General features: G+C 38.1%; 1 protein-coding gene across 4 annotated transcripts in view; it reads right to left on the reverse strand.

The window, feature by feature from the left end:
• Positions 1-24471, reverse strand: part of LOC134801033 (uncharacterized) — a 338387-nt gene extending 313916 nt beyond the window's left edge. For 2 of the 4 annotated variants that reach the window (XM_063773541.1, XM_063773540.1), the window contains exons 1-4: positions 24080-24471; positions 8180-8380; positions 2972-3327; positions 1629-1816 (exon numbers count right to left, since the gene is read on the reverse strand). In XM_063773541.1, the coding sequence (XP_063629611.1) occupies positions 1629-1816; positions 2972-3327; positions 8180-8375 (740 nt within the window). In that variant the 5' untranslated portion in view covers positions 8376-8380; positions 24080-24471. Of the gene's footprint in view, positions 1-1628; positions 1817-2971; positions 3328-7587; positions 7758-7780; positions 7960-8179; positions 8381-24079 lie in introns of those variants that run through there. The other 2 variants (XM_063773543.1, XM_063773542.1) reach the window with 2 other exon arrangements.
• Between the last annotated feature and the right edge of the window lie 1163 nt (positions 24472-25634).

The following is a 25634-nucleotide window of genomic DNA, read 5'->3' on the forward strand; positions in this document are numbered from 1 at the left end:
TTATTATTGAAGGAGTTATTTTATGTAGGTAAGTACTTATGTAAACAAAGCCGTGCAGGGTTAGCTTAGTCCGGTTCTAGAGTGCTTCACTACACATTTCATGTCAGAACCGTTGTCGATTCGTTTGAAGCTTACAGCTGGGGGACTAGCCAAGGTGCCAATCGTTTGCGCTACGACAGCGAAACGCTTTTCCTGTCTCTCTATCACTCTTAAATATTAGTGCAATAGAGAGAGCGTTTTGCTGTCGTAACGGAAACGATTGGCATCTTGGCTAGGCGCCCTGTAATCCCTACGAAACACGTGTGTACCTAGTTTCAATGCAAGGATTACAGTTCTGAACAAATCGATAGCCGCTAGCCGTATGTAACAGGGATAAATGAATAATGTAACAGCGTGAGACACGGCTTTTCAGGTACATTTTTATAGTTCGTTTTTTATAGCATTAGAAAAAAGGTAAACAATCTTGACATGTCTTTTAATTGAAAAACACGTTTTAAAAATATGTTTAACAATTATGAATCTAATACGATCATTTATATTCTTGTGCTTTCATAAGTAATACTTACTGATTTTTTAAAGCGTTTTTCAATTAAAAGACATATGTCAAGATCGCTTACCTTCTTTCTAATGCTAAAAAACGAACTATAGGTCAACCACTGATTTGGCTACCGTAAAGAAAAATATAAAGATAGTTTATCAGGAGATTTAAATCTCTTCTAAATAGGAGGTAGGTAAAACCACCTAACTATAGTCCAGTAAGTACCTACTACAACTATAGTCCACAAGTTCAACACGTAATTAATCAATACTTAGTGCGTAAATTGTTAAGTAGATTTTAAGATTGACTTCGAATGTACCTGCCAATAATGTTTGAGATGTTAAATAAAATTTCTCTCTCTCTCACAATACCAATCTTCTTTTTGGTATTGCCTGAGTTTGCCTCAACATTGCGACATTCAAATAGTATTCACACCTATAGTTGGTCAAACCAATTTGTCAGTCAGTAACACAAGGAAAACTATAGTCATCCTTTTCTTTTGGGTGCTAGTACTAGTGTATTACAAAGATAGTATGATTTTCTCTGTCTATGATTGAAATGAGGTCTACTCGTAGTCCTTTGACAAACTGTAAACGATTTTTTATCGTTTAGCTCACAGACTCCGTTGACTGGGTCATTTTAAGAGAAAGGATGACAAGAGCATATCTGGGCCACCTAACAGGAAGACGTCCTATCGGACGCCCCAGGTATCGCTGGAGCAACATGGCGGAGGCGGACCGGCGCACAGGACCGAGAAAAGTGGCGCTGTCTTGTGTCAGAGGCCAAGTCAGGGGTGTGGAACTCCTCTCTTCGGGCAAACTCGGCTCCGTTCGGCTCAGCATTGCTCCGAGCAATTATTAGGGTTGACACAACTTGACGTACCTTTGCGTGCACGAACACTGGCTATAATGACGATAATGGCTTGAATTTTGAAAACCCTAAATAGCCGAAAGGGATAGTGCCATATATTAGAAAGGAACAGCATGATTCGACCCCTGAACCGCTGTCAAACTTCGGTTTTGTAGTTTCCTTTCTGTACGGTAGTACTATTAATTATATAATTATTCTGTGGCCAAGTCCAATTACCAACCTCTGATAAACCTCAGGCTTAGCGATCTGCATCACCAGATCGGTCAAGTATCTCGCGGCCGCCTTGATCCAGTGCCTCCTGAAGGAGTGGTTCTCGAAGTTCTTCATCATCAGCTCGAAGCTCAGGCTGCCGTCGGGGCCGGTGAAGGCTTTTAGGGCCCGCTTCAGGCCTGATTTCTCCCAGATCACCTGTAAAATTGGTATTATTTATTAGTTTTATGCCTAGATCAGGTTCCCTAAGATTGCATGGCTATACCTTATCCATGCGGGATAGGTGAGCGTCGGAACACCGACCGCCTAATATACAGGGTGACCAAAAAATAAGTGCATTCCCATTGCCACTGTTGCCAGGGAGGTTTTGGGATTATACTGAGCAACTTTTAGTATGGGACCAACCTCGAGGTCGCGAAAAAAAATTTACCCTTCCATAGAAAATGTACGATGAAACAGCAAAATATTTTATCGCCATTTTGGGGTTGGTCCCATAGTAAAAGTTGCTCAGTATAATCCCAAAACCTCCCTGGCAACGGGAATACACTTATTTTTTGGCGACCCTGTACCGGGTGTGGCCTGTAACATGAGCAAAAAATTAAACTGTAGGCTGTACTCCTCATACTGACCAACATTTGTTGAGCAACTTTTAAAAATAACTTGTGGTTTGATTTTTAATACACTTAAAAGTTTATTCTAAGACGCAATGTATTGCGAATTTTGTTATGTTATGTTAAAGTTATGTTTAAGGCGTGACAAGCAACGTCAATCACAATGATATGGCGTGGTGATGGCGTCCATTGAAGATAATATGTATTTTGTATGAAAAATAGGGAGTCTAAATACTTCATAATTTTTAAAAGTTGTTGAACAAAATTGTCACCGTTTGAGGAGTACAATGTATGTTTTAATTCTTTGCTCGTGTTACAGGTCACACCCGGTATATTAGGCGGTCGGTGTTCCGACGCTCACCTATCCCGCACGCTTAGTAATCTGGCAATTAGCGATTCAGGTGATCCGCTCCATAATCCAGCAGTTTACAGTTACACAGCCGAACGCCGGATTACAGAGCGCTTGTATTGAATATGTTGAATTTCGTTTCTATATAAAGCTCTTATTTCCCATACAAATCCAATAATCCAGCAGTGTGAACATTTCAGGTCTTAAAGTCTCAGTAAAATTTGTAAAACGACTACGTAGACATTAAATCCGTGTACAAACATCTCGCTCAGTAGATTATAGTTACTATAAAAGTAGCATGCCGTACGGCATTCTGCTCTGGGGTAAAGCGGTAACATTCAGACTAGGTATAACGAAAAATTTTTTTTTTCAAAAACCAGTGAAAAAACTTACTTTTCCTAACTCGGACTCAGTGAAAAGATCCCAATAAAGATGCAGTTTCTCCAAGAAAGGCGGCAAGAAGTCAGCATGATCCTTATGTCCATTAGCCAACTCCTTATTATCCGGGTTCGACAGGGTATTCAGCGTATTCATGACTACCGGCAGCAGGGACGCCACATTCTTGTTGCCTAGGAGACTGGAAGCCATGCTAAGGATGCTGTCGAGGTTCATGTCAGGTTTCTCGTTGTTTTGACGTTTCTGGCGTTGCTTGGGTTCATTCGAGTTCATCTGGGCGAACATGGAGATCATTGAGCCGATCATGGCGGGGTCGATTTTGCCGTCTTGCCCGCTGAGTAGGCTGCCGATTCCTGGAAAGTAGATAAATAGTTATTTTCACCACACGCGCTGGTAAAGGCTCTCTTGACTGTTTAAAAATTGATAAGAAAGTTGCATTTTATTCACATGTGAGGCAAAGTAATCAAATGCAAATGTTGAGTTATTTCCTTATGTTGGCTGGTAGAATTGACTTTTAAATGATGATTTTGAATGATAAATATTTAAAAATATTAATTGTGAATTGATTTGCTTTGATTTTGTTTGATGTTTTACAGTTAGTATTTTCCTTGTGTTGGTGTGGTAAAAAAAAATATTTCACTCGGTGGCGAAGTTTGTTTAACCCTCGTGCCTTGAAACCTTTGCAACACTAGATCCCATTTTTCGAATTTTCGCTTGCTTCGGGTATCAATTAATATTAGCACGAGAGGTTAAACAACAACTTTGCCCCCTTTAAAATAAATAACTATTGTTTAGACCGTATTGTTTACAAAAGTTTAAATATACAGGTTGGAAAAATAAGTCGGGCCCTGGAGGGAGACTACCTTAAATCCTTAAGCTGCCTCATTTTACTTAAAGGAGACATTCCTTTATTTTTTAAAAGAAGCAAAACTGCATTCAAAGTATTTTTCTTTTTTTCTTCAATTTGGCTTGTCTAAAAAAATCTTGAGTACTAAATATTAGATTTTATGGATATTTTGTACGACAGACGAGTGTAAGACCTAATGTTTCTTGGAGAAATGTTATCATTAACATTAACTTTATCGACTAGTAGAATAAAATTGCGAGTTTTTATTTTTTTGAATTCGCGAGGCAAGCGAGTTTGAGTAAATCTATGAATGCAGTTTTGTTTCTTTTTAAAAATAAAGGAATGTCTCCTTTAAGTAAAATGAGCCAGCTTAAGGATTTAAGGTAGTTTTCCTCCAGGGCCCGACTTATCTTTCCACACTGTATATAGGTTATAGACAGTGCATACTGGAGGTGTATTCTCATTGTAATATGAGGATATGATATTCATAAGAAATCCAGATAAAATTCATAATCTATTATTACAATCAGAATACGGCTCCTGGTCCTTGAGTTTTCCGTAAATCGCAAACAGTCACTATACTACGATTTTTAAAACACGTCCTAATCCTAATGGCTTCTACTGGTTTTCTCACAAACTTTCCTAGACCGGAGCCAAGGCTTTGCTTTACTGCGAAAGTTATAAGCGTGTTACTCGACTTTTATACAGCTCTGTTTTATTGTGTTGTATCTTGTATGTTGGAACACAACAGAAACGTCCTAAGTGTGAGCTTTCCTACAAGATATGTGGCCTTTTGTGTGTAACGTTGGTTTGTACTTTATTAAAGTTGGACTACTTGGACTTCAATTAATCGTACCCTTTCGCATTCGCAAGAAAGTTAGCGCTTTGAGGTCACTGTGAGACCTATAAATTATATAAGTAGTAAAACCAAATGGGTCAAAAACGTTCCGGGAAACCGGCGTTTTCTGCGAACATTACAAAAACTACAGGATGGCTAAGAAATAACTGCATTCCCATTGCCAGGGAAGTTTTGGGATTATACTGAGCAACTTTTAGGTACTATGGGACCAACCCCCAAATCGCAAAAAAATGAAAATGGACCAACCACTGTATATATAACGATTTGGATACACTTTTGTGTGCCTTTCATCATACAAATTTAAATAAGTATGTAGAAGGTTTTAACATAAGGATAAAGCACGAAAACTAGGCTTTATTATAATCTCTTTACTTTATTATGTCCATAGCAAAGATGCATAACCTTAACTCATACTAAAAATGCTTTTGACCCAAATACTACCTATGCCATAAAACTGGCAAATATTGTTCAAAACTTCTCAACTTTTAAGGCTTGCGCAAACTCGCAGCATCACGGAGGATTGTTATTCCGCGGCATCGAGGAGCATGTTAGAGGATACCGCGGCGGTAGGCGCCGGCATGCCACCGCATCCCCCGGTATGCGCCGAGGCATCCCGAGTGCGCCGGGACGACAGGGGAGAACTCGTGCTGCTCGTGCACACTAGTCACTAATCACTTTTGATAGGGTACACGCGGCGGTAGGAGGCGGCATGCCGCGGCATTCCCCGGTATGCGCCGAGGCCTCCCGAGTGCACCGGGGTAGCGCCGGAACGACGGGGGAGAACTCTGCTAACGTGTTTTATTCCCGTTTTCAGTGAACAAAACTAAATATTTAATCGAAACACCGTTTGCGTTTTTCGTGTGTTGCATTTTTAAAAGGAACCGAATGGAAACATCACAAACCCGCATTGAGTTAATAAATGTCAGCAAATATTTTTATAGCGTGAATTTTAATATACTGCACTTTTGCATGCAATATTCGATACATTGCTAACTCGATTTGCTAACTTATCGATCGACCAAATACCGTGCAACGAAAATCGCAGGCAAGTTCTTGAACCGTCTAAATTGCTTAGCGTAGACTAAACTCAATTAACTTAAAATCTAATAGATTAAACGCGACTTGCACCATCCCACTAACCCGGCGTTAACCGGTTAAACCTGGAGTTGCCATGCTTACCAGTACAATTTGACACGGGGATAGCGGTTTAACCGGTTAACCCCGGGTTAATGGGATGGTGCAAGTGGCGCTAAGTCTCTCAAAATAGTTGAACTTCAATTTAGAATTGCAGAGTTCCAAAGTAAACACCACGCCCCGACAGATAACTCTACAAATGACTACAAACTCTACAGATAACTCTACGCGAACTTCTGCTCAATTGGGTTGTTGGGGAGGTGCCTAAGTAAATAAAAGGATTCCGAGAAATTACGAGAAATTCCGATCATTCAAAAAGCCACATAAACTAGATATAACAGTAGTTTATCTGTACGGTACAGGCGGAGTTATAGAATTGAAAATTTTAGAACTTAAAATAGAATTACATAAGGTTCAAATTGCTTAATTTTTTTCCCGCCAGTTATCAACTTCTTCCCGCCATGTACGTGTGTATAAATTATTTATAAGAGTTGTGATAATATCAACTTTAAGAGAAGTGTTAGTATAATGAAATAGATACTAAAGTATTTGAACAAATTAAATTATTTCAGAAAAATATTTTAATTTGTTTTTATCAAGTAGAAACACTAGTATATAAATTATAAACTGAAATAAATTTCATATACTAAGAAAAATAGCAATAGCAGAGGACGCTGGTTCGATTCCAGCCTGGGGCACTAGAGGCCTTGGTCACTTTTTCTTAGTACATATATGAAATTTATTTCAGTTTATAATGAAATAGATGTTCATCAAAGACCAACTTTTAGATAAAACTGAGTGTATTTACTGCATACCTAGTACCTACCCAATGCAGTCGGCAGTAATACTGCAATACTGCTGTATAAATGCTGTCGACTGTATTACTGCAGGAAACGTCAATAAGGTCATTTTATTCCGATATTTGTATGAAATTTGAATGCATTACTGCCGCAAAAATTGATGATGCTGAAAATTTTTTTACATAATTGAGGCAGCATTTGCAGTCGGCGTAAGGTTGCATCGGATTCCTGCAGCAGTAATTCTGGTGTAGTCTGAATTCGAACGGTACCTTTATCCACTTTGAAGTCGAGGTACTGATTTCAATACTTCTGTGTCGTGAGAAAATACGTCCGCAATGAAGAGGCAAAGCCAACATCAAATTTTGTCCGTATTCGTAGTGTTTCAGCTCGCTGTTGCAGATTTCGTTTATATTTAGAATTTACAATAGGAAGTTGCTCGACAGGCGCCTAGAAAGCGACTAAGATAAACTTTTCGATGTTAGTTAAATAAATAAATACCTAATAAAAATATTATAGGACAATTTACACAGATCGACCTAGTCCCACAGTAAGCTCAATAAGGCTTGTGTTGTAGGTACAGTCGACGTCAAAGATATGTTTACGTTTTTCGCTTTATTACAAAGGAGTAAGGTGCAAAAGTGTAAACATATCTTTGACGTCGACTGTACTAGACGGCGATGTATATAATATACATATATATAAAGACTTATATACATAGTAAACATCCATAACTCGGGAACAAATATGTGTGAAGAACACACACATAAATGCCCTTACCAGGATTCGAACCCGGGACCTCCTGCTTCATAGGCAGGGACACTATCGACTATTAGGCTAGGACTGCTAGCAGTCCGTTCAATTATACAGTTGTGTATGTACAATAAGTAAATATACAATAAAGTCGACTCGGGTAAGTGGCTGTTAGTGTTACCCCTCGGCCACCGACGTTACAAAAAAAAAATTGACAAGTTACCTGACAGAACATCCCCCGCATTCCCTCCATCTTGCCCCTGCATCAGGGAGCCTACGATGCTACCGAGCGCCGCCATGCCATCACCCCCTTCCATGAAGGAGGAAGCCAGGTCCAGGAACGGGTTCTCTTCCTCTGTCCTGATGAACGGCAGCAGGCCGCAGAGGAGGAGGAGGGAGCTTCATTGACAAGGTACCTGATAGAACATCACCAGCATTCCCTCCATCTTGCCCCTGCATCAGTGAGCCTACGATGCTACCGAGCGCCGCCATGCCATCACCCCCTTCCATGAAGGAGGAAGCCAGGTCCAGGAACGGGTTCTCTTCCTCTGGTCTGATGAACGGCAGCAGGCCGCAGAGGAGGAGGAGGGAGACCTTCATTGACAAGTTACCTGACAGAATATCCCCCGCATTCCCTCCATCTTGCCCCTGCATCAGCGAGCCCACGATGCTGCCGAGCACCGCCATGCCATCACCCCCTTCCCCCATGTTCTGGATGAAGGAGGAAGCCAGGTCCAGGGACGGGTTCTCTTCTGTCCTCATGAACGGCAGCAGGCCGCAGAGGAGGAGGAGGGAGAGCTTCATTGACAAGTTACCTGATAGAACATCTCCAGCATTGCCTCCATCTTGCCCCTGCATCAGCGAGCCCACGATGCTGCCTAACGCCGCCATGCCATCACCCCCTTCCCCCATGTTCTGGATGAAGGAGGAAGCCAGGTCCAGGAACGGGTTCTCTTCTTCTGTTCTGATGAAAGGCAGCAGGCCGCAGAGGAGGAGGAGGGAGAGCTTCATTTTGTCTGAAAGTAAAAGTTATTTAAAATAATAAAATGTATCTTTGTTTCTGCGAGGAATAATACTGATTATTCCCGCCCGTTTAACCGACCGAACAAAAAAACCAAAAGGGTTTGATCTCCCTCGCAAACTTTGGTGTCGCCTAAATAGGCTGAGAACCGGGCATGCGCGCTGTAATTCTCTAACACACAAGCACAAATGGGGTTGGAAAGATTCTCCACTCTGCGAGTGCGGTCAGATCACTGACGATATATTCCAAAGCTGTCCCCTTCACTCGTATTCTGAACCAGCTGAAGATTTGGACTCAGTCACGACTAAGTTGGTTACCTGGCTTAGCGACCTCAAAGCTATACTCTGATTATCCTCCTTTATGCATGCCATACGATTAAATAATAAGTATTAGGTATTAATCGTTACTGGTTAAATCAGTGATAATATATATAATAGTGAAATGTAATATATACTTATCACGTGAATCGTTCATAAAACGGGGTCTACGGATCCTAATCTATGATCAGGTAGTAATCAGCTGGCGTAGCTGCCGCGACGGGCTAGATGGTAGGAACTTAATTGTCCGTGACGGTAACACTTTTAATTACGTCATTAAAGTAAACTTCCCATTGATAGGTACAGTTCAGTTCAGTTCAGTTACTTTATTGGTAAAAATATTTTACAGGTCACACAGGTACATTTGAAATAAGATAATAAGAGAATAAGATAATTATTACAATTCTAGATAAAAAATACTACATCAGTCAAAGTTTACAAATCTCTAAATATGATAATAATGATCGTGCAATAATTGTTAATATAGTAAATTTTATAATAATTTATTTCATAAAGTCATCAACAGAATAACATGCTTGGTCTAGAAGTAAACATTTGAGTTTTTTATTGAATATTGAGTCGCTATCTGTAAATTTAATGTCATTAGGAATTTTGTTATATATTTTAGGCCCGATAATACTGAGAGACTTTCGGGCCTTCGCGAGTCGTTGCGTAGGAGCGACTAGCATGGGCAATCTGCGGCTGATTGCGTCGCGGGTACAGGTTTTTGTGTATGTTTCAAGGTTTGCCCTAACGTATCTACATGCTTCTAATATATAAACGGCTGGTAGTGTTAGTATTTTATGGGTCTTAAATAGTTCTTTGGCAGGGTGATCAAACGGTTTGTTGGAAATTATGCGCAGAGCTCGTTTCTGTATTTTGAAAACCTTGTCGCGGTTTGCAGCCAGACCCCACATATCAACGCCTCGGATAAGGATGGAGTGGAAGTATCCGTAATAGGCCTTTTTCAGGTTACTTGTAGATAGGCTTGGAGCGAGTCTTGACAGGGCGAAACATGCTGACGAGAGTGAGTCACAAACATGGTCTATGTGTGAGGACCACGTTAACCCTGAGTCAATGACATATCCCAAGTACTTAGTTTGATCCACTTGTGGAACTAGAATATTATTTACTTTAATATTTAGGGGGGTTTTTTTGATGTTACGTAACTGAAAGTGAATAATGTTAGTTTTTTCTAAATTTAAAAGCATTCCATTTGCCAAAAACCATTTGTTGATTTCGACCATTGCTATATTAACTTTAGATTCAAGGCAATTATAATTTTCAGCTACTACTATTATGCAAGTATCATCAGCATAAATTACGTATTCTAATTCAGGGGATGCCGCAGTTACGTCATTTACGAGCATGAGAAAGAGGTTATTTCCCATGCTCGATCCCTGTGGTACGGCACAGTCTCCTATAGATTCTAGATCAGATCTAGCATTGAGGACGCAGGTAGTTTGTTTTCGGTTTTTTAGGAATGAGACAATGGTGCTGTAAAATTTGCCTTCAAAGCCATATCTCGCTAGCTTTTTCATTAAGAGGGAGTGATCTATCATTTCGAAGGCGCGGGACAAGTCACAAAAGATGGCTGCAACTTGCCGCCCGCCCTCGAGGTGCGTCAGTACACGCGAGATCACATCACGAGCTGCGGCAGTAGTAGATCGGCTAGGTTGGTACGCGTATTGTTGTTCGTTAAGCAGGTTATTACAGGTAATATGTCTCATTATTTTAGAACTCAGCATGTGTTCAAAAATCTTCGATATTATTGGGATCAGAGATATTGGACGAAAGTTTTTGGGCTCATTCATTTCGCCTTTGCCTTTGTATAGTGGTTGTATTTTAACTAATTTTAATATGTCCGGATAAATTCCCGCGTCGACACAACGATTGAATAACATAAGCAATAGCGATATTAGTGTCGGTGGTAGATAATCTAATATACGCGTTGACATATCGTTAATATCCTGCGAATCTTTACGTTTGATATTTTTACATGCTTTCACCATTTCACATAAGGTAAACTGTTCATAATGGAATATAGGCGGCTCCTGTAGCAAATATTTATCAAGATATTGTAGGGCGGTACGGCAGCACGGTGGCCTATTGTTATTATTTATGTCTATGTAGTAGTGGTTTAGGAGTGTAGCGGCGGCCGCGGCGCGAGTAGCATCGCAGTTACCAGACGTGTTGCTAGCGAGTATGTCGAGCGCTCTGTTTTTATTTTTATTATCACTGCACGTCTCGGATGATATTACGCGCCATACACTTCGGCACATGTTATCATTACAATTTTCAATCGCTTTGTTTACGTAGTGGCTGCGCGTATCTGCTAGTTTTGTCCAGTATAAGGGCTCGAGTTTTAGAAGTTCCGAACGTAACTCAGTATCATCTGGATTTAGTGATAGCTTACTTTTAATAGTTCTTATGCTGTTTCGTAATATTTTAACACTTTCATTTAGCCACGAACTCGCATTTGTTTTTAATGGTTGCTTTTTCACAGGAAAATGTACATCAAAATAGTGTTTAATCACATACAAAACTGATTCAAAGGTTTTATTGGGGCACTTATTTTTATGTAGTAAATTATCCCAATCATGAAATTCCAGACTTTGAGTGAAACTTAGCTTGTTGTTATTAGTAAATACACGCTTTAGGACATGTGTGGTTGAAGATTGATTTCTTTGTATCAGTATTGTAGTGCTCACACATAAGTGGTCGGAAATATGAAGATCAAGACAGGATACATTTTTTATGTTATGAGTTGGTAAATTAGTGTAAACATGGTCGATGCAAGTTTTTGTTGAGTTTGTAATTCTAGTTGCGGATTTGTTTACAGCTTTAAAACCATTTTGTCTAAGCAAATTTAATAAGTACGTAGTGTTGTTACATTTTGATAGTAAATCTATATTAATATCACCGACTAATACGACATTGTAGTTTTTATTAGCTTGTAAACTTAACATTTCGTTCATCTTTGAGAAACACAGTGATATATCGCCACTGGGGGGTCTATAAACACACACAATTACAAGGTCCAGTCCGATACATTCCACGGCGCAGGATTCAAAGTGCATCTCCACCGATAGTCTTTTAAATTCGGTTCGCTCCATGGTGACTATGTTAGGCTTGACATATATGCAGGCACCACCGCCGCGGCGAGTCGGTCTCGAGTAATGGGCGCGAAGGCTATAGTTCATGATGTTCACTGAGTTCACTTGGTTGGGTTGGAGCCAGTGTTCCGTCAAACACAGGACGTCGACCTGGTTGTTAATTTGAAGCTCACATTCCAGTTTGTATGTTTTATTTGACAAGCGATTTATATTTTGATGCCATAAGCTGATTTGAATATTGTTATTATTATTGACTTTGTTATTTATGTTAAAATTATGTTTATTCTTTCCGTTCGCAGCGAAAATTACAGTTTACACCTATATTTTGTTCTTCCATATGTAAATGTGGTTGGTGACCCTCCGCAACGCTGACATGCGGGAGGTTCTGATTTTCATACACCGACGAATCGTTATTGTTGCGACTTGAGGCGGGTATAGAGTCGTCAATTCCATAAAATTGCACCCCGCTTTGAGAGGTGCTTTCATATTCCTTGCCGTTCACATATACTTTATTGTTTTTAACTATGGCGTGTAGACCCTTGTTTCTCGCATCTCGTAAGATTTCCCTTGTTGTTTGTCTCTGTTTTAAAGCGTCTTTATCCATATATTCTGAAACCACCAATCCAGCATTTTTTATTGTGAGGCTGTTTCTCAGAATATATTTTGCCATCCTTTTGTTTATGAAATCTATGACAACCGGTCTTCGGTAACCATGTTTACCTAAGCGCGAGATACTGTCGATAAAGCCATTAACATCTATGCCAAGAAGATCGAAGAATATATAGCTAACACGCTGTATGAGATCGTGTTCCGACTCATTATTGTTCTCGGTTAACCGATATAAAACTATAGAGTTGCTGCGTTTGTCGATTGTCCTGTCTGATTGAATACAAATGCCGGATTGATTATCTATCTTCTTATGTAAAACTTCTAACTCTAGTTTTAGACTCATATTTTCTTTTTGTAAGTACTTGATGCTTTCATCCAGTGTATTTATTTTTTGTGTTAGTTGGTTTTGTTCTACAGATATGCACGCAGATGTGCGGTCAACGTCCGATTGTAACGAAGTAATTTTTGTATTTATTTCATTTAGCAACACTTCCTTAATGTTTTCTGTTATCGTCTTAGTGAGGCTTTCTTTCATTGCCCCTATCTCCATATTCAAAAGTTGCCTGAATTTGTCAAAAGTAATTGATTCGGCATTAGTATGTATTGCGGAAACATTTTCTTTCGGTAGGGTGGGCTGTTGGATTGTTAGACTGTCAGAATATATATCACCTGGACATGGAAGGCTGCTCTCATCGCACGACATATTTGTGACCTCTAAACATTCAGTTGGATTTCTTAAACCCGCTGGGGAGGCAGGTGTATCATCATTGCGACGACGGCGCGTAATACTGCAAGATGGACACTTCCAGACCTTTTTTAATTCTGTGTTATGTTCCCTAAAAAAGGAGGAGGTCATATTTAGGCATTTATAATGATATGACGTTGGACAAATAGTGCAATTCACCAGTTCCCCTCTATCGATTTTTAAGTGACAGCCGTAACAGATCATTCTGAATGTTGTTATCTAGAAGTCTACTTATCTTTTATTTATTATTGTGCGCGGCGATCGCCGAGAATGACACAGATGACACAGAACACGATCCTTTCCAGCAGAGCGCACTGTGTTCCGTAGTGCTCCCGCTTCTCTGCGCTCGCTGCGATGAGTCACCGAGTCGACACGGACGACACAGAACCCGATCCTTTCCAGCAGCGGCTCACTGTGCTGCGCTGTGTCGATATGTGTTTATCCGTTACCACTATTTTTAAACTTTTATCGTCTATTATACCAAAACTAAACGTTATACCATTAAAGTTTTTTCTTCTTTCAGTCACATTTCACACTGGGAACACAATTTTTGTACTTGTTTTAAGTAGGGGTAGCTTTTTAGACACATTTATAATTTATTTATCGGAGACGGTCAAACGCAGGTTGTCGCGGTAAGCTTGCGCGCGCGCACACTGACGTAACGTACGACACTTAAGTAACACCCCTAGATTGGCACCATATGCTGCGGTGACGGCTTACCATCCAGTTGACCGTATGCTTGTTTGCCACTGACGTAGTATATAAAATATAGTTGGACCATGCACACGTTACCTGCTCTTGTTTAGAAATGATATCCAAAAAGTACATATGTACCGTAAAATGGGGTGAGTAGGTGCAAAACTGACATTCAAACCTCGATAGCATTTCATTTTTACACATGCAAATTGAATGGTGTATATAATAAGTGTTCCGGGCGTTTGTTTTTTAGTTTTTATTTTATTTTGGGTAGTTCCATTTCATAACTTTGACGATAAACAGGAAATCCCACCTAACCTCGTATTTGGGGTGAGTTGGGTTTTCATACAAAGGTGATTTTGGAAGATTGTTGGATCGATTTTTTTTTATTATGAGTATTACTATAGCTCCATTTTAAATTGGAATACATTATTCTTGTAGCAGTAGCCTTAAAATCCCATCTCACCCCCCTTTCATCCCTTCTCTCCCCATTCATAACCCAACTCTCCCCGCGAACCCTACTCACCCCATTTTATGGTATTGTATATGTATTAGACTTTTATGGATTTATTTGTAAACTTAACGTAATTTATACAATTTTCTGAGTATTTTCTTAGAATAACAAAATATTCCCTTTTTATCCAATTATGTATTCCCTTTCCAAACTTATCAGAAACAATGCTCACGTATCCGTTTCGATATTGAGAAAAACACATCAAAGTAAGAACTTAGCTGAAAAACTCGGTATGTAACATGAATAAAAGATTGGATATGGTCCGTCACACTGAAATTCTAGAGATTTCATAAAAAGGAAATCTGCTTTCATTGCATGTGACGCTGTTTAGTAATTATAGGGTTCCGTAACTCAAAAGACCAAAACGGATCACACGTGCCATCCACCCATCTGTCTGTCTGTCCATCTGTCACAGCCAATGTGCTCCGAAACTACTGGACCAATTAAGCTGAAATTAGGTTCACATGCCACACATATGTAAGGCTGTGATCAGTGATCTAAAGATATAAAGGTCATACAGGCGATCACGTGATGCTTTCCATAGAAAATGATGCGTCGGAAGCTCCGGCCCGGACACGGCCCGGTCTAACGTGAGTCATCCTTTATACTATTGTACATATTGTACGTACAAGGTCCTGTTAAACTAGTGGCTCTGTGAGTAGTAGACCTCGCGAGCATAGCTTATTGGAACCGTGCACGATGACAGCGCCACACAGCGGTTTGATCAATCAACAATAAAAAAAAATAAAAAAAACGAAGTTTAAGTGAAAAAAAATACATAAAGTTATGTCTTACCGGGGATCGAACCCAGACTTTCTGTGTGCAAACAAAAAAAGCGAATGTTTGCAAAATGCGCCATGATAGTTCTTAGCTAAGCTGACGAAATTTAGCTACTCATTCTCAAGTTTAAATTAGTTAAAATTAAATATCTCAATAGCTCCGAAACCAGCGAAATAAATTTTCTGAATTTTTGGCCATTTAATCTATCGACATATCTCAAAAAGAAAAAACTCTTATGATATCGATACGACTATTTGTTTAGGCGCGAAGTATCACGACTCCGCCATTTTTTAAAAATTCCAAAAACTGGATTGACAAAAAAATTTTATTTAATCATAGAATCTGGTCACAAAATTTCACGAGAATCGGTTGAGAATTGTGACCTGTAGAGGAGAACATCCGGACATACAAAAGCAAAATGCCCGGGTCAAAACGTAGACCTTCGCTACGCTTCGGTCAATAATACATTTAAAAAAATACTCCACAGTTTTTATGCCTACTGTGTAACGCTCTTGTGTGTTATAACTATGTATGTATATAGACTACAACGATCCTTTTGGATCTTTAATTACTTAGTTAAATTTAAATTCTAATATTTAAATTTGGCCTAATATTTCCAGCCCGGCCACAACCTCTTCAGAAATACCTACCCTAAATTAATTTCCCTAATGTAGATAAATTTACCTTAATGTTCGAATTTTAAGTAGGTATATTGAATATTTTTCTTTATTAGATTTTGTAAGCATACATTTTAATAATATGTTAAATAGATCTTTAATATCAGATCGCCTGTAGAATTCTAATAAAAATCTATTTTAGGACATGACCTTTTAAGGGTCCCAATCTCTTAGTAACTGACTATAGTCGCACCAATAAAAGTCTGCAGCGGATTTGATAGCCCACGCAGTGTAAGTGTTATTCATACGTCATAATTTCATAGAAGTTTGACGTTTAAAATGACACTTGCACTGCGTGGGCTATCAAAATCGCTGCAGACTTTTTACGGTCTAACTCTAGGATATTACAGTCATATCTAAGGGCTGGAGGTACACACTCGTTGAGAGACCCCGAGACAAGCCCAGAACGAGTGTATTGTACTTATGTAAGTACATACTGCTCCCTTCTCGTCTCGCTCTTACTCGTTTCGTCTCGCCGTTCTCCGATTGGGTCGGAACGGTGCAGAGACTCGGCGAGAGGCTCTCGACGAGTGTATACAGCCGGCGTTATATTAGATTTTAGCAATAAAATACGAGTCACTGCAAAAAAACAGTGACTCAGCTAAGTCATTATTCTCACAATGCTTAACTAAACAATAACTTTAAACTATGTCAGACGAAGGAAGACAAAAGGCATCTTATCTTTTAATGTTACTAAAACAACCATTTAGATTACATTTTTGGCTATGAAATGTATAGAAAAAACCGGCCAAGTGCGAGTCGGACTCGCGCACGATGGGCTCCGTACCATTTCGCAAAAAACGGCTAAAAATCACGTTTGTTGTAGGGAGCCCTTAAATAATTATTTTATTTTGTTTTTATTACTAAGACTTCACTGTCCGTATGTCTTCTGTCTGTCACCAGGCTGTATCTCATGAACCGTGATAGCTAGACAGTTTAAATTTTCACAGATGATGTATTTCTATCGTCGCTATAACAACAAATACCGTAGACCGGGGTGACTTTGGAAAATGTGGGGTTACTTTGATAGATTTAAAACGGCCATAGAATTACCATTATTCATTATTTACTGAAAATGTTCCTGTAACTAGTTAGATTACTATATATTCATATTCACCTACTGTAAAAAATCTCGCATAAATATATATTATGGCTCAAAAACTAGAATTTAAAGTCGCCCCTGCATTTGAAAGTCACCCCGGTCAATGGTACTTTTAAAAAAAGAACAATAAATATTTAAGTGAGGCTCCCATACAACAAACGTTATTTTTTTCCCGTTTTTTGCGTAATGGTACGGAACCCTCCGTGCGCGAGTCCGACTCGCACTTGGCTGTTTTTTTTCTACTGACAGAAATGGCTTGGACAGACTTGAGTTGGGTAGCAGATTGTTACTCATACTTTAAAAATGTAACAAACCGTTTTGGCGTCTCATAAAGAGTACCTGAATGACTGATTAGTAGGTACGATACCGTTTTTGATACTAACAAAGCATGTGACTTCCCATACTTTCTACCGTCACGGTGGGTGGTCAAAGCGAGCATTGTCAACTGACATAGGTACTAACAGTCTGGATCAAAGTCAGTTCTATATAAAATAATTTTACGCTGTGTACAGTTTTAGGAAGTTCCTCAAGTAGACACAAGAAAACAAAACAATAAGTACCTATTTTGAAAAAAAAAATACAGAAACCAAGAATGCCATACTATAAGTAGCCAACAAAATTGTTTATCTTCGTACGAAATATCACACTCATAACTTTAAAAACACCATAGGTAGATAGGAAGGTTTGAAAGGGTGTTTCATTGATCAACAACTTACCCTAGGTACATCAAACGATTTTTAATTGGTAATTTCGGAGGTTTCAGTAAGTATGTGTATATTTTATGGTTTTAATTTTATTAACTTAGATTTTTTTTCGTTTTATGTTATGAAAATATAAGTGTTTTTATAGTTGCCAACAATGTTAATATTAAAACTTTCCGGTTCCACCCGAGGGCCTTGTAATCCTTGTATAAATGTTAACCCATTATAGCCAGTGTTTTTTAGGCATTAGAATTGGAAAGTTTTCTAGTATAATTTCTTGAAGTCATTTTAGGTCATTTATAGCTTTATAATTTTTTCATTTTTCCATACAAAATATGGTACCATGGTGGCACCGCTAGTCTATAATGGGTTTGTAGGTAGCTATGGTTGGTATTTCACCCGCCAATTTCTTGGTCCAATGTGCATTGCGTCTCACCCTCGCACTAAGCAAAATGTGAGACGCAAAATACACATTGGACAAAGAAATTGGACAGGTCGAATACCACCCTTAAACACTAAACAGTGTAGGTACGGTCAGCCAAGAAAGTGGTTTACCACTTTTCAACTCTATCAATCAGATGATAGAGTCGAAAAGTGGTAAACCACTTTCTTTGCTGACTGTACAGGTACAGTCACCTGCAATAATATGTTACACCTGATGATGTGATGCCTCTACAAATAAGATCGTGTCAGATATTTTTGCGGCCTTCGATATACAACATATTATTGCAGGTGACTGTACCAGAAATATAAAATATGTAGGTAAGTACTAACTTTTATACTTATCATAACTTAATTTCCTCACAATCATCGCTGATATATTAAATATTAAATACAAACTTCAATACAAAAATAGCACTTAGCACGCAAATTGCAAAAAATCTACGCAAGATTCCACAAGTCATCAAATCATAATGTTGTCAATGCAATCTAAAATCAACCGTAAGTTATTAACGGTAAGGTTAAAATTGGCGTGTCGTGAGTAAACGCCCTGACGTAAAGGTAGCGGTACCGGCGTGTGACGTCACGGGGTTGATGACCTTGCACCTGATCTTTGTCATAGTAGACAGGTTTGGTGCCGTTGGAAATTTAATATGTATTATGAATATTATGATTTAATTTGATAAGAAGAAAAGATAAGAAAGTCAGTAAGAGGCCGTTCATATTGTAGCTAGGCAGAATAAAGAAACTACTTCTAAAATACTGGGTGTTTTTTTAATAACCTGCAATATTTTACGATGTGAATATATAGGTCATACTGAGCAATTTTCACAATGGGACCAACCCCGAAATCAGGATTTTTTTTTATCTGTTTCATACATATTTTGTCTGGCCTGATCTTGATATTTTCTACGGTAGTCATTTTTTTTTCGCGATTTCGGGGTTGGTCCCATAGTAAAAGTGGCTCAGTGTAATCTATATATTCACAACGTAAAATATTGCAGATTAATAAACAAGCACCCTGTATTTAGAGATAATTATTTTGAACCGGTTTAAAAGATTTTATTTCATATGAAATAGGTTTATAAATATAATTATATTTATATTAAACCGACTGAAATTAGGACAAACCGATTCCTATAATTAAACTATACTGCCAAAAAATACTACGAGATAATTCGTTGTCGAGAATTCTGACTTTGTGCCTAGTATGCCTAGATTACTAGCACGAGTACTGTCGTGACTCTGTGTACTGCCAATAGTGCCAATCTGTACATACCGGCACGCACCTCGGAGTTTCGTTTTGTATGCAAATCAAGTTATTATTATTAATTAGCGACCCGCCCCGGCTTCGCACGGGTTAACAATTTATACACCTAAACCTTCCTCAAGAATCACTCTATCGATAGGTGATAACCGCATGAAAATCCGTTCAGTAGTTTTTGAGTTTATCGCGAACAAACATACACAGACAGATAATAGAAACAGATAGACGCGGCGGGGGAATTTGTTTTATAAGGTCTTATGACTCCCTTGCTCGCCGGTACCGTACCTAGTTTTTTAGGGTTCCGTACCCAAAGGGTAAAAACGGGAGCTTATTACTAAGACTCCGCTCGGCTGTCCGTCCGTCTGTCTGTCTGTCACCAGGCTGTATCTCATGAACCGTGATAGCTGGGCAGTAGAAATTTTCACAGATGATATATTTCTGTTGCCGCTATAACAACAAATACTAAAAGTACGGAACTCTCGGTGAGCGAGTCCGACTCGCCCTTGTCCGGTTCTTTTTTATATTATTATTGTGTTCGCATTATCTAGCTTAGCTGAAAAGTTGTGCCTAGTTTTTTTAGTTTTTAGGTTAAATCTCAACTCGATACCTCCACGCGTTCCCGAGATCAAAGGTCTTGACAGACAGACGGACGGACGGACAACAAAGTGATCCTATAAGGGTTCCGTTTTCTCCTTTTGAGGTACGGAAACCTAAAATCATTTTTACATCAAAATAATTTTAAAAGGTGGGCCCTACAGGTGGGACCTACAGGTAAAATTAATCTTACCTGTATGTAGGTTAAGTATTTAGTATTAAATTTTATTATGTTGGTTTTTGTTTATTTAATTTAGTTTTAATAAATAAAGGAGGTATAGAATAGGTAATAGGAACTCTTTGAGGTATCTATTATCATTTACTGAAATCAGTTGGCAGAAATGCATTTTATTTTCTATAGAGGATAGAATATTTTAAATTCCAATTAGTCCCTGGTGTTCACTTAATTATATGGCAAATAATGATGATGGAATTTCCTTTTGCAGAGTTGCTCCTTTTGACTCACAGATTGATTTACGAAGGGGAGCCAATCGAATTTTTCATGCAAAATTTTGACTTAAGGGGGGGCATGATTTTTTTCTTTTTTGTGTATATATATTAAAATAAGAAAAATATGGGCTTTTATTCGGAAAAAAATAAAAGAGAAAATTTCTATTTTTCGTTTTTTTTCAAATTATTTATATGAAACCGTATAAATTAAATATCAGAAACGAATTAAACATCCTTGATTTACCCGAAAATGTTACCAAACTTGCGCACATAGCCAAACAATTTTTTTTACAAATTTCGGGGGGCACTCCCCCTTAAGTCAAAATTTTGCATCAAAAGTCTGGTTGGCTCCCCTTCCTAAATCAATATGTGAGTCAAAAGGAGCAACTCTGCAAAAGGAAATTCCATCATCATCATTTGCCGTATAATCACACTTTTTTGTCGTGAGCGCCACGGACTAAATGGAGCGAACATCAAAATGTACGTTGGAATTGGCCTCCAGTTCGCAGATAACTGGAACTCGCGTTTTGTATGCAAATCAAGTTATGTTTATGTTTATTATATTAAAGCCGTCAGCGGCAGACTCAACTTGAAAAACGATTTGTATATTTTTATCTGACAACGGAAGAGATGAATGAGATGTAATGTTTTTTTTTTATTGCAGATTACTTTAAGTAATCTTTTGTAATACATGTAAAGTAGGCACAATAATACATATCTACATACATATTTAATAAAAGATGATTATTTAAGTCTTGATCATACCATACGTGACCTCTATAAGCGACATAGCATCCACAACCTCTGTTAGCGAGAGCCTCTGTAAGTGAGAAAATGTTTTATTTGAACCTGGTTTAGTGGAAAACTGGATAAATGGAAAACCTGGATAAGCGGAACTAAACAGCCGGTCCCTTGCGATTCCACTTATCCAGTTTCCACTGTAATAAGGCGTTCTACATGACATTAAAGCTCTCCAAGAGGCCTCTACGTGTTGGATCTATATCCCCACGCAAGTCTATCTTAAGACCGGGATTTATAGGCCCGTGAATTCCAAAATGGAGAAACAAATAATAATTTAGCCTATATACGTCCCACTGCTGGGCACAGGCCTCCTCTCAAGCACGAGAGGGTTTAGGCTATAGTCCCCACGCTGGCCCAATGCGGGTTGGGGACTTCACATACACCTTTGAATTTCTTCGCGGATGTATGCAGGTTTCTTCACGATGTTTCCCTTCACCGAAAAGCTAGTGGTAAATATCAAATGATATTCCGTACATAAGTTCCGAAAAACTCAATGGTACGAGCCAGGATTTGAATCCACGACCTCTAATAATAATTTAAAACGGGAGTGCCGGCAGAAGTGAAAACTGAATGACATTGTAACAGTTTTTCGATCAGGTCACGTGTCCGTCTTACGTCTTACGAATCTTACGGTCACGCGACCTGTCGCGAGTTTAACATTTATTCCCCATCACAAAAATGCACAGACCCGCTAAAGAAGTTTTCACTTCAAAAAACTGGACAAGTGCGAGTCGGACTCGCCCACCGAGAGTTCCGTACTTTCTAGTATTTGTTGTTATAGCGGCAACAGAAATACATCATCTGTGAAAATTTCAACTGTTCATGAGATATACAGCCTGGTGATTTTTTTGTTCTTCCAGTCTGTTATTAATCAGGTAATGATGATAATTATTGTTTAAGAAAACACCAGCTATTATTGAGGCTTAAGCCAAGATTAAAATCAATATCAGAATCAGATAGTCTGTTACACTAGTTTTGCGTACAAAGTCAATGTCGCTTTCGATTTAAACGATTATTATTTTGACAAGATTAAAATATAAAGTACCTAAGTATCTATGACAAAGAATGTCCTTACCTACTTATTAATTAAATTCAGTCTCAGCTAAGTAAACGAATCGACTTACGAAAATATGGACACGTAATTATTTTTCACAACTGTGCAGACATACGTAGGTATTTTGTTGCCAATTGTATACATCATGTTAAGAATTAATTACAAGGATATCTGGTAGATCTACTTAGGTAGAAGAGTTGAAATGAAAAGAAAAATGAAAATCCGAGGGGCCCTAGAGCTCTGTGGGCCTAATACTTCAAATATCGTAAAACGAAATTTCGTTATCTGCCTCTCTGTCGTAATTGCTATTCTAGTCTGTAGGCATGGTATAATAGTATACTCTTTTCTAGGTCACCTAACTGACACAAGCCTACGTCATCATGCGACAGCGCTATATGATAATATGCGATAGCGCTATATATAGCGGCCATGTTATTGTGACGTAGGCCTGTGTCACTCTGGGAATAGAAGACCATGTTTTATTAGACCATGTCTGTAGGTACCTATCTTTAGGTAGGTATTTCAAAAAGAGTATACAAAATCTAACCTCAAATGACTTCTTAAGCCAGTTGAGGGTAGATGAAAACATATGATCAAATAATGTAGGTTAAAGTCAGGCCGTTCAGTGACAGATCCAGGTGGTTTTGTATTTGGTTGGTTAATCAATAAATGTTATAACTATCCGAAAATGTACAAATTATTTGGTTACTTTAATTTAAGTACAACTAAAATCAAAGTTTTAGAGGTTAAACAAGTTAAAACTATGTATAATTTTAGTAGGTAGGTAATTAAGTACCTTTTAACCATAAGGTTGATAACGTTAAATTTATCTAAGATACGTACCTAATGGTTAAAAACTGTATGTAAGGACTATATTTCGAACCTCGCAATTTTAATTCCGCACACGGCGGGAAGAAGTTGATAACTCGAGCTATTTTATTGAAGAAAGATGAACTTAAAATAAATATACATAAAATTCAAATTTGTTCAATTTTTTCCCGCCATTTATCAACTTTCTCCCGCCATGTATACGGTTATATTCCTTGTATTTTTCTACATCTATCTGACCATATTATTGTGAATGCAACAGCTAATCAAATAATCGATAAATAACAACCGATATAAATTGAATAGGCATACAAATGCAATGTAAACGATAGGTCATCAAATTTTATGGCGTGTTAAAACAATATGTTGGAAATATGTAAGTACCAATGATATTATGATACTATAAAATTGTATCAAGTTCCATAAACTAGGGTAATTGCGTCAGTTTACCGTCCAGTGTCAGTTTCCGTCCACTTGACGAATTAGAAAATAATACAATTCATATTTAAATTGCTACTTGCGAAATATATTTTTTATGTAGAGAGATAAATTCTTTAGATAATAAGGATTGCTATAAGTCCAAATTTGTACAGCAATGACGGTTTATACTCAAATTTCGTCAAGTGGACGAAAACTCCGGGATGGAGAAGCAACTTAAAGAAGAAGGACGAAAACTAGAGCCGGACGAAAACTAGCGCAATGACCCTTTCAAGCTTCAAAATCAAAGCAAGTACCCTCTAAGTAACTTTTATGAAAAAATACATGGTAGTTAATTGTAATTAAATATAGTTTGGCAAGGGCCGCTTAATTGTCCCTGAAGCATAGACACTATATGTATATAGAAAGACCCCAACCAGACCCCAAAAAAGGGATGAATAGTTAGGTATAATAGTGTTTATTCTACTGCCACTGACAAATTGGTTTGCCAGGCTATACTTAATTAAACCGGAAGAAAAATTTAAATTCTTACATAATAAAAACTGTCAAAACAAAATAACTCACCTTCAAATTAGTTTTTGTTTTTAAAATGATCGATCTAATCTTGAAATAGCTCGTGCAGCCAACACAACACCAATGTTAAAACTGTTGATAATTAGGAACGTACTATATCTTATAATAATTATCACAATTTACGATAAAAACGCCACTAAAACTCCATGACTCAATGAACACCGGTAAGGATTGCAACACGTACTCACTGCTTACTCGTTAAAAACAATGTTGCTATAATAAAAATATAATAAAAATAGCACGCGAAACGCTGGCCGGTTATAAACTGAAATAGTAAAGGAGCGATAAATTCGAAATTTGAATTTTTCGAGCAACGTCGACACCGGCCGGTCTGCCTTTTTCGTCTAAGGCCGATATCGTTGTCTCAGTCTCACTTGTGACACGCTCGTCTAACCAATGATATTCTACACGCTTACAAACTCAAATAGAAGCAAAACCGGTATACGCACGGTTTCATATTACTTATAGTTATTATAGATCTCGAGATCAACGTCAAGTGCGCGTGAGCATGTGCGCGCGCTTAATACACAGTTGAAAATCCTCTTACAAGAAAATAAAAAGTACCGTTGGATCTCCCGTCTCTGTCTTACGCCACCGCATGACTCAGTACAGTTATGTGCGAGAGAGAAAGAGGTATCATTATCGCTTAGGTGTAAATTCTGACAGTCAATGACCGAAGGCTTTGAAGGATCAAAATAAGAAAAGTAAATGTTCTGTTATGATTATTTACAAAGTCCTTTGACCTTATACTTAGTGGAAGAATTTGAAACACCAGACTAAGTGGGTGAGATCCGTGTTATACTTCTTTTTAAATGAATTCTGCAAATGTTTTCGGAGTTCGTATTTTTTAGCGCTTGACGGAGAATTGAGCGTATTTTTTTAAATATATTTATTTCTTTGGCATTCTCCATTACTTTAACGTCTTGTATAGGTATGTAGTTAAAAAATGTCTTAGTTATAAATTATGTAGGCACAATGGAGTATTATAATGACACCGAGCTGATCTTATGATGGCAGTAGAAAGTTAGAAACTAGTTGATAAAACAACGCGACCTAATTGAGTTTTGGTTAGTTAGAATCGTCTCCATGACAAATTACGAATATATGTATACAGTATCCAAGAAAAATACAGGCTGCGATAAAATATGTACCTACATATGTGCTCATTCAAAAGAGTTATTTTATTTCATTACATAAATTTTATAATTTTGTATACCTATACCTTACTTACCTACATTAAAATTTAATATAATATTGAAACAGTTCGGATGTCATAATTATTCTAAAATAAAAGGAAAGGAAAACCGAGGAAAAGGTGGATGGACTGTGTGAGAGATGATATGAAACGAACGCAAGTGAATGATGAAATGACGGGCGACAGAGAGGTGTGGAAGAGAAAGACAGTATGCTGCGCCGACCCCAAGTGAATGGGACAAGGGCAAGAGAATGATGATTCTAAAATAAAAATGCCCAATTAAGCTTTACTTAAGCACCTAATTAAAAAGCCAGAGTATTTCTAAATTATAGTTTGTGAAAGGACTGTCTC

Source organism: Cydia splendana, chromosome 21 (genome assembly GCF_910591565.1).
Source record: "Cydia splendana chromosome 21, ilCydSple1.2, whole genome shotgun sequence".
Lineage (NCBI taxonomy): Eukaryota > Metazoa > Arthropoda > Insecta > Lepidoptera > Tortricidae > Cydia > Cydia splendana.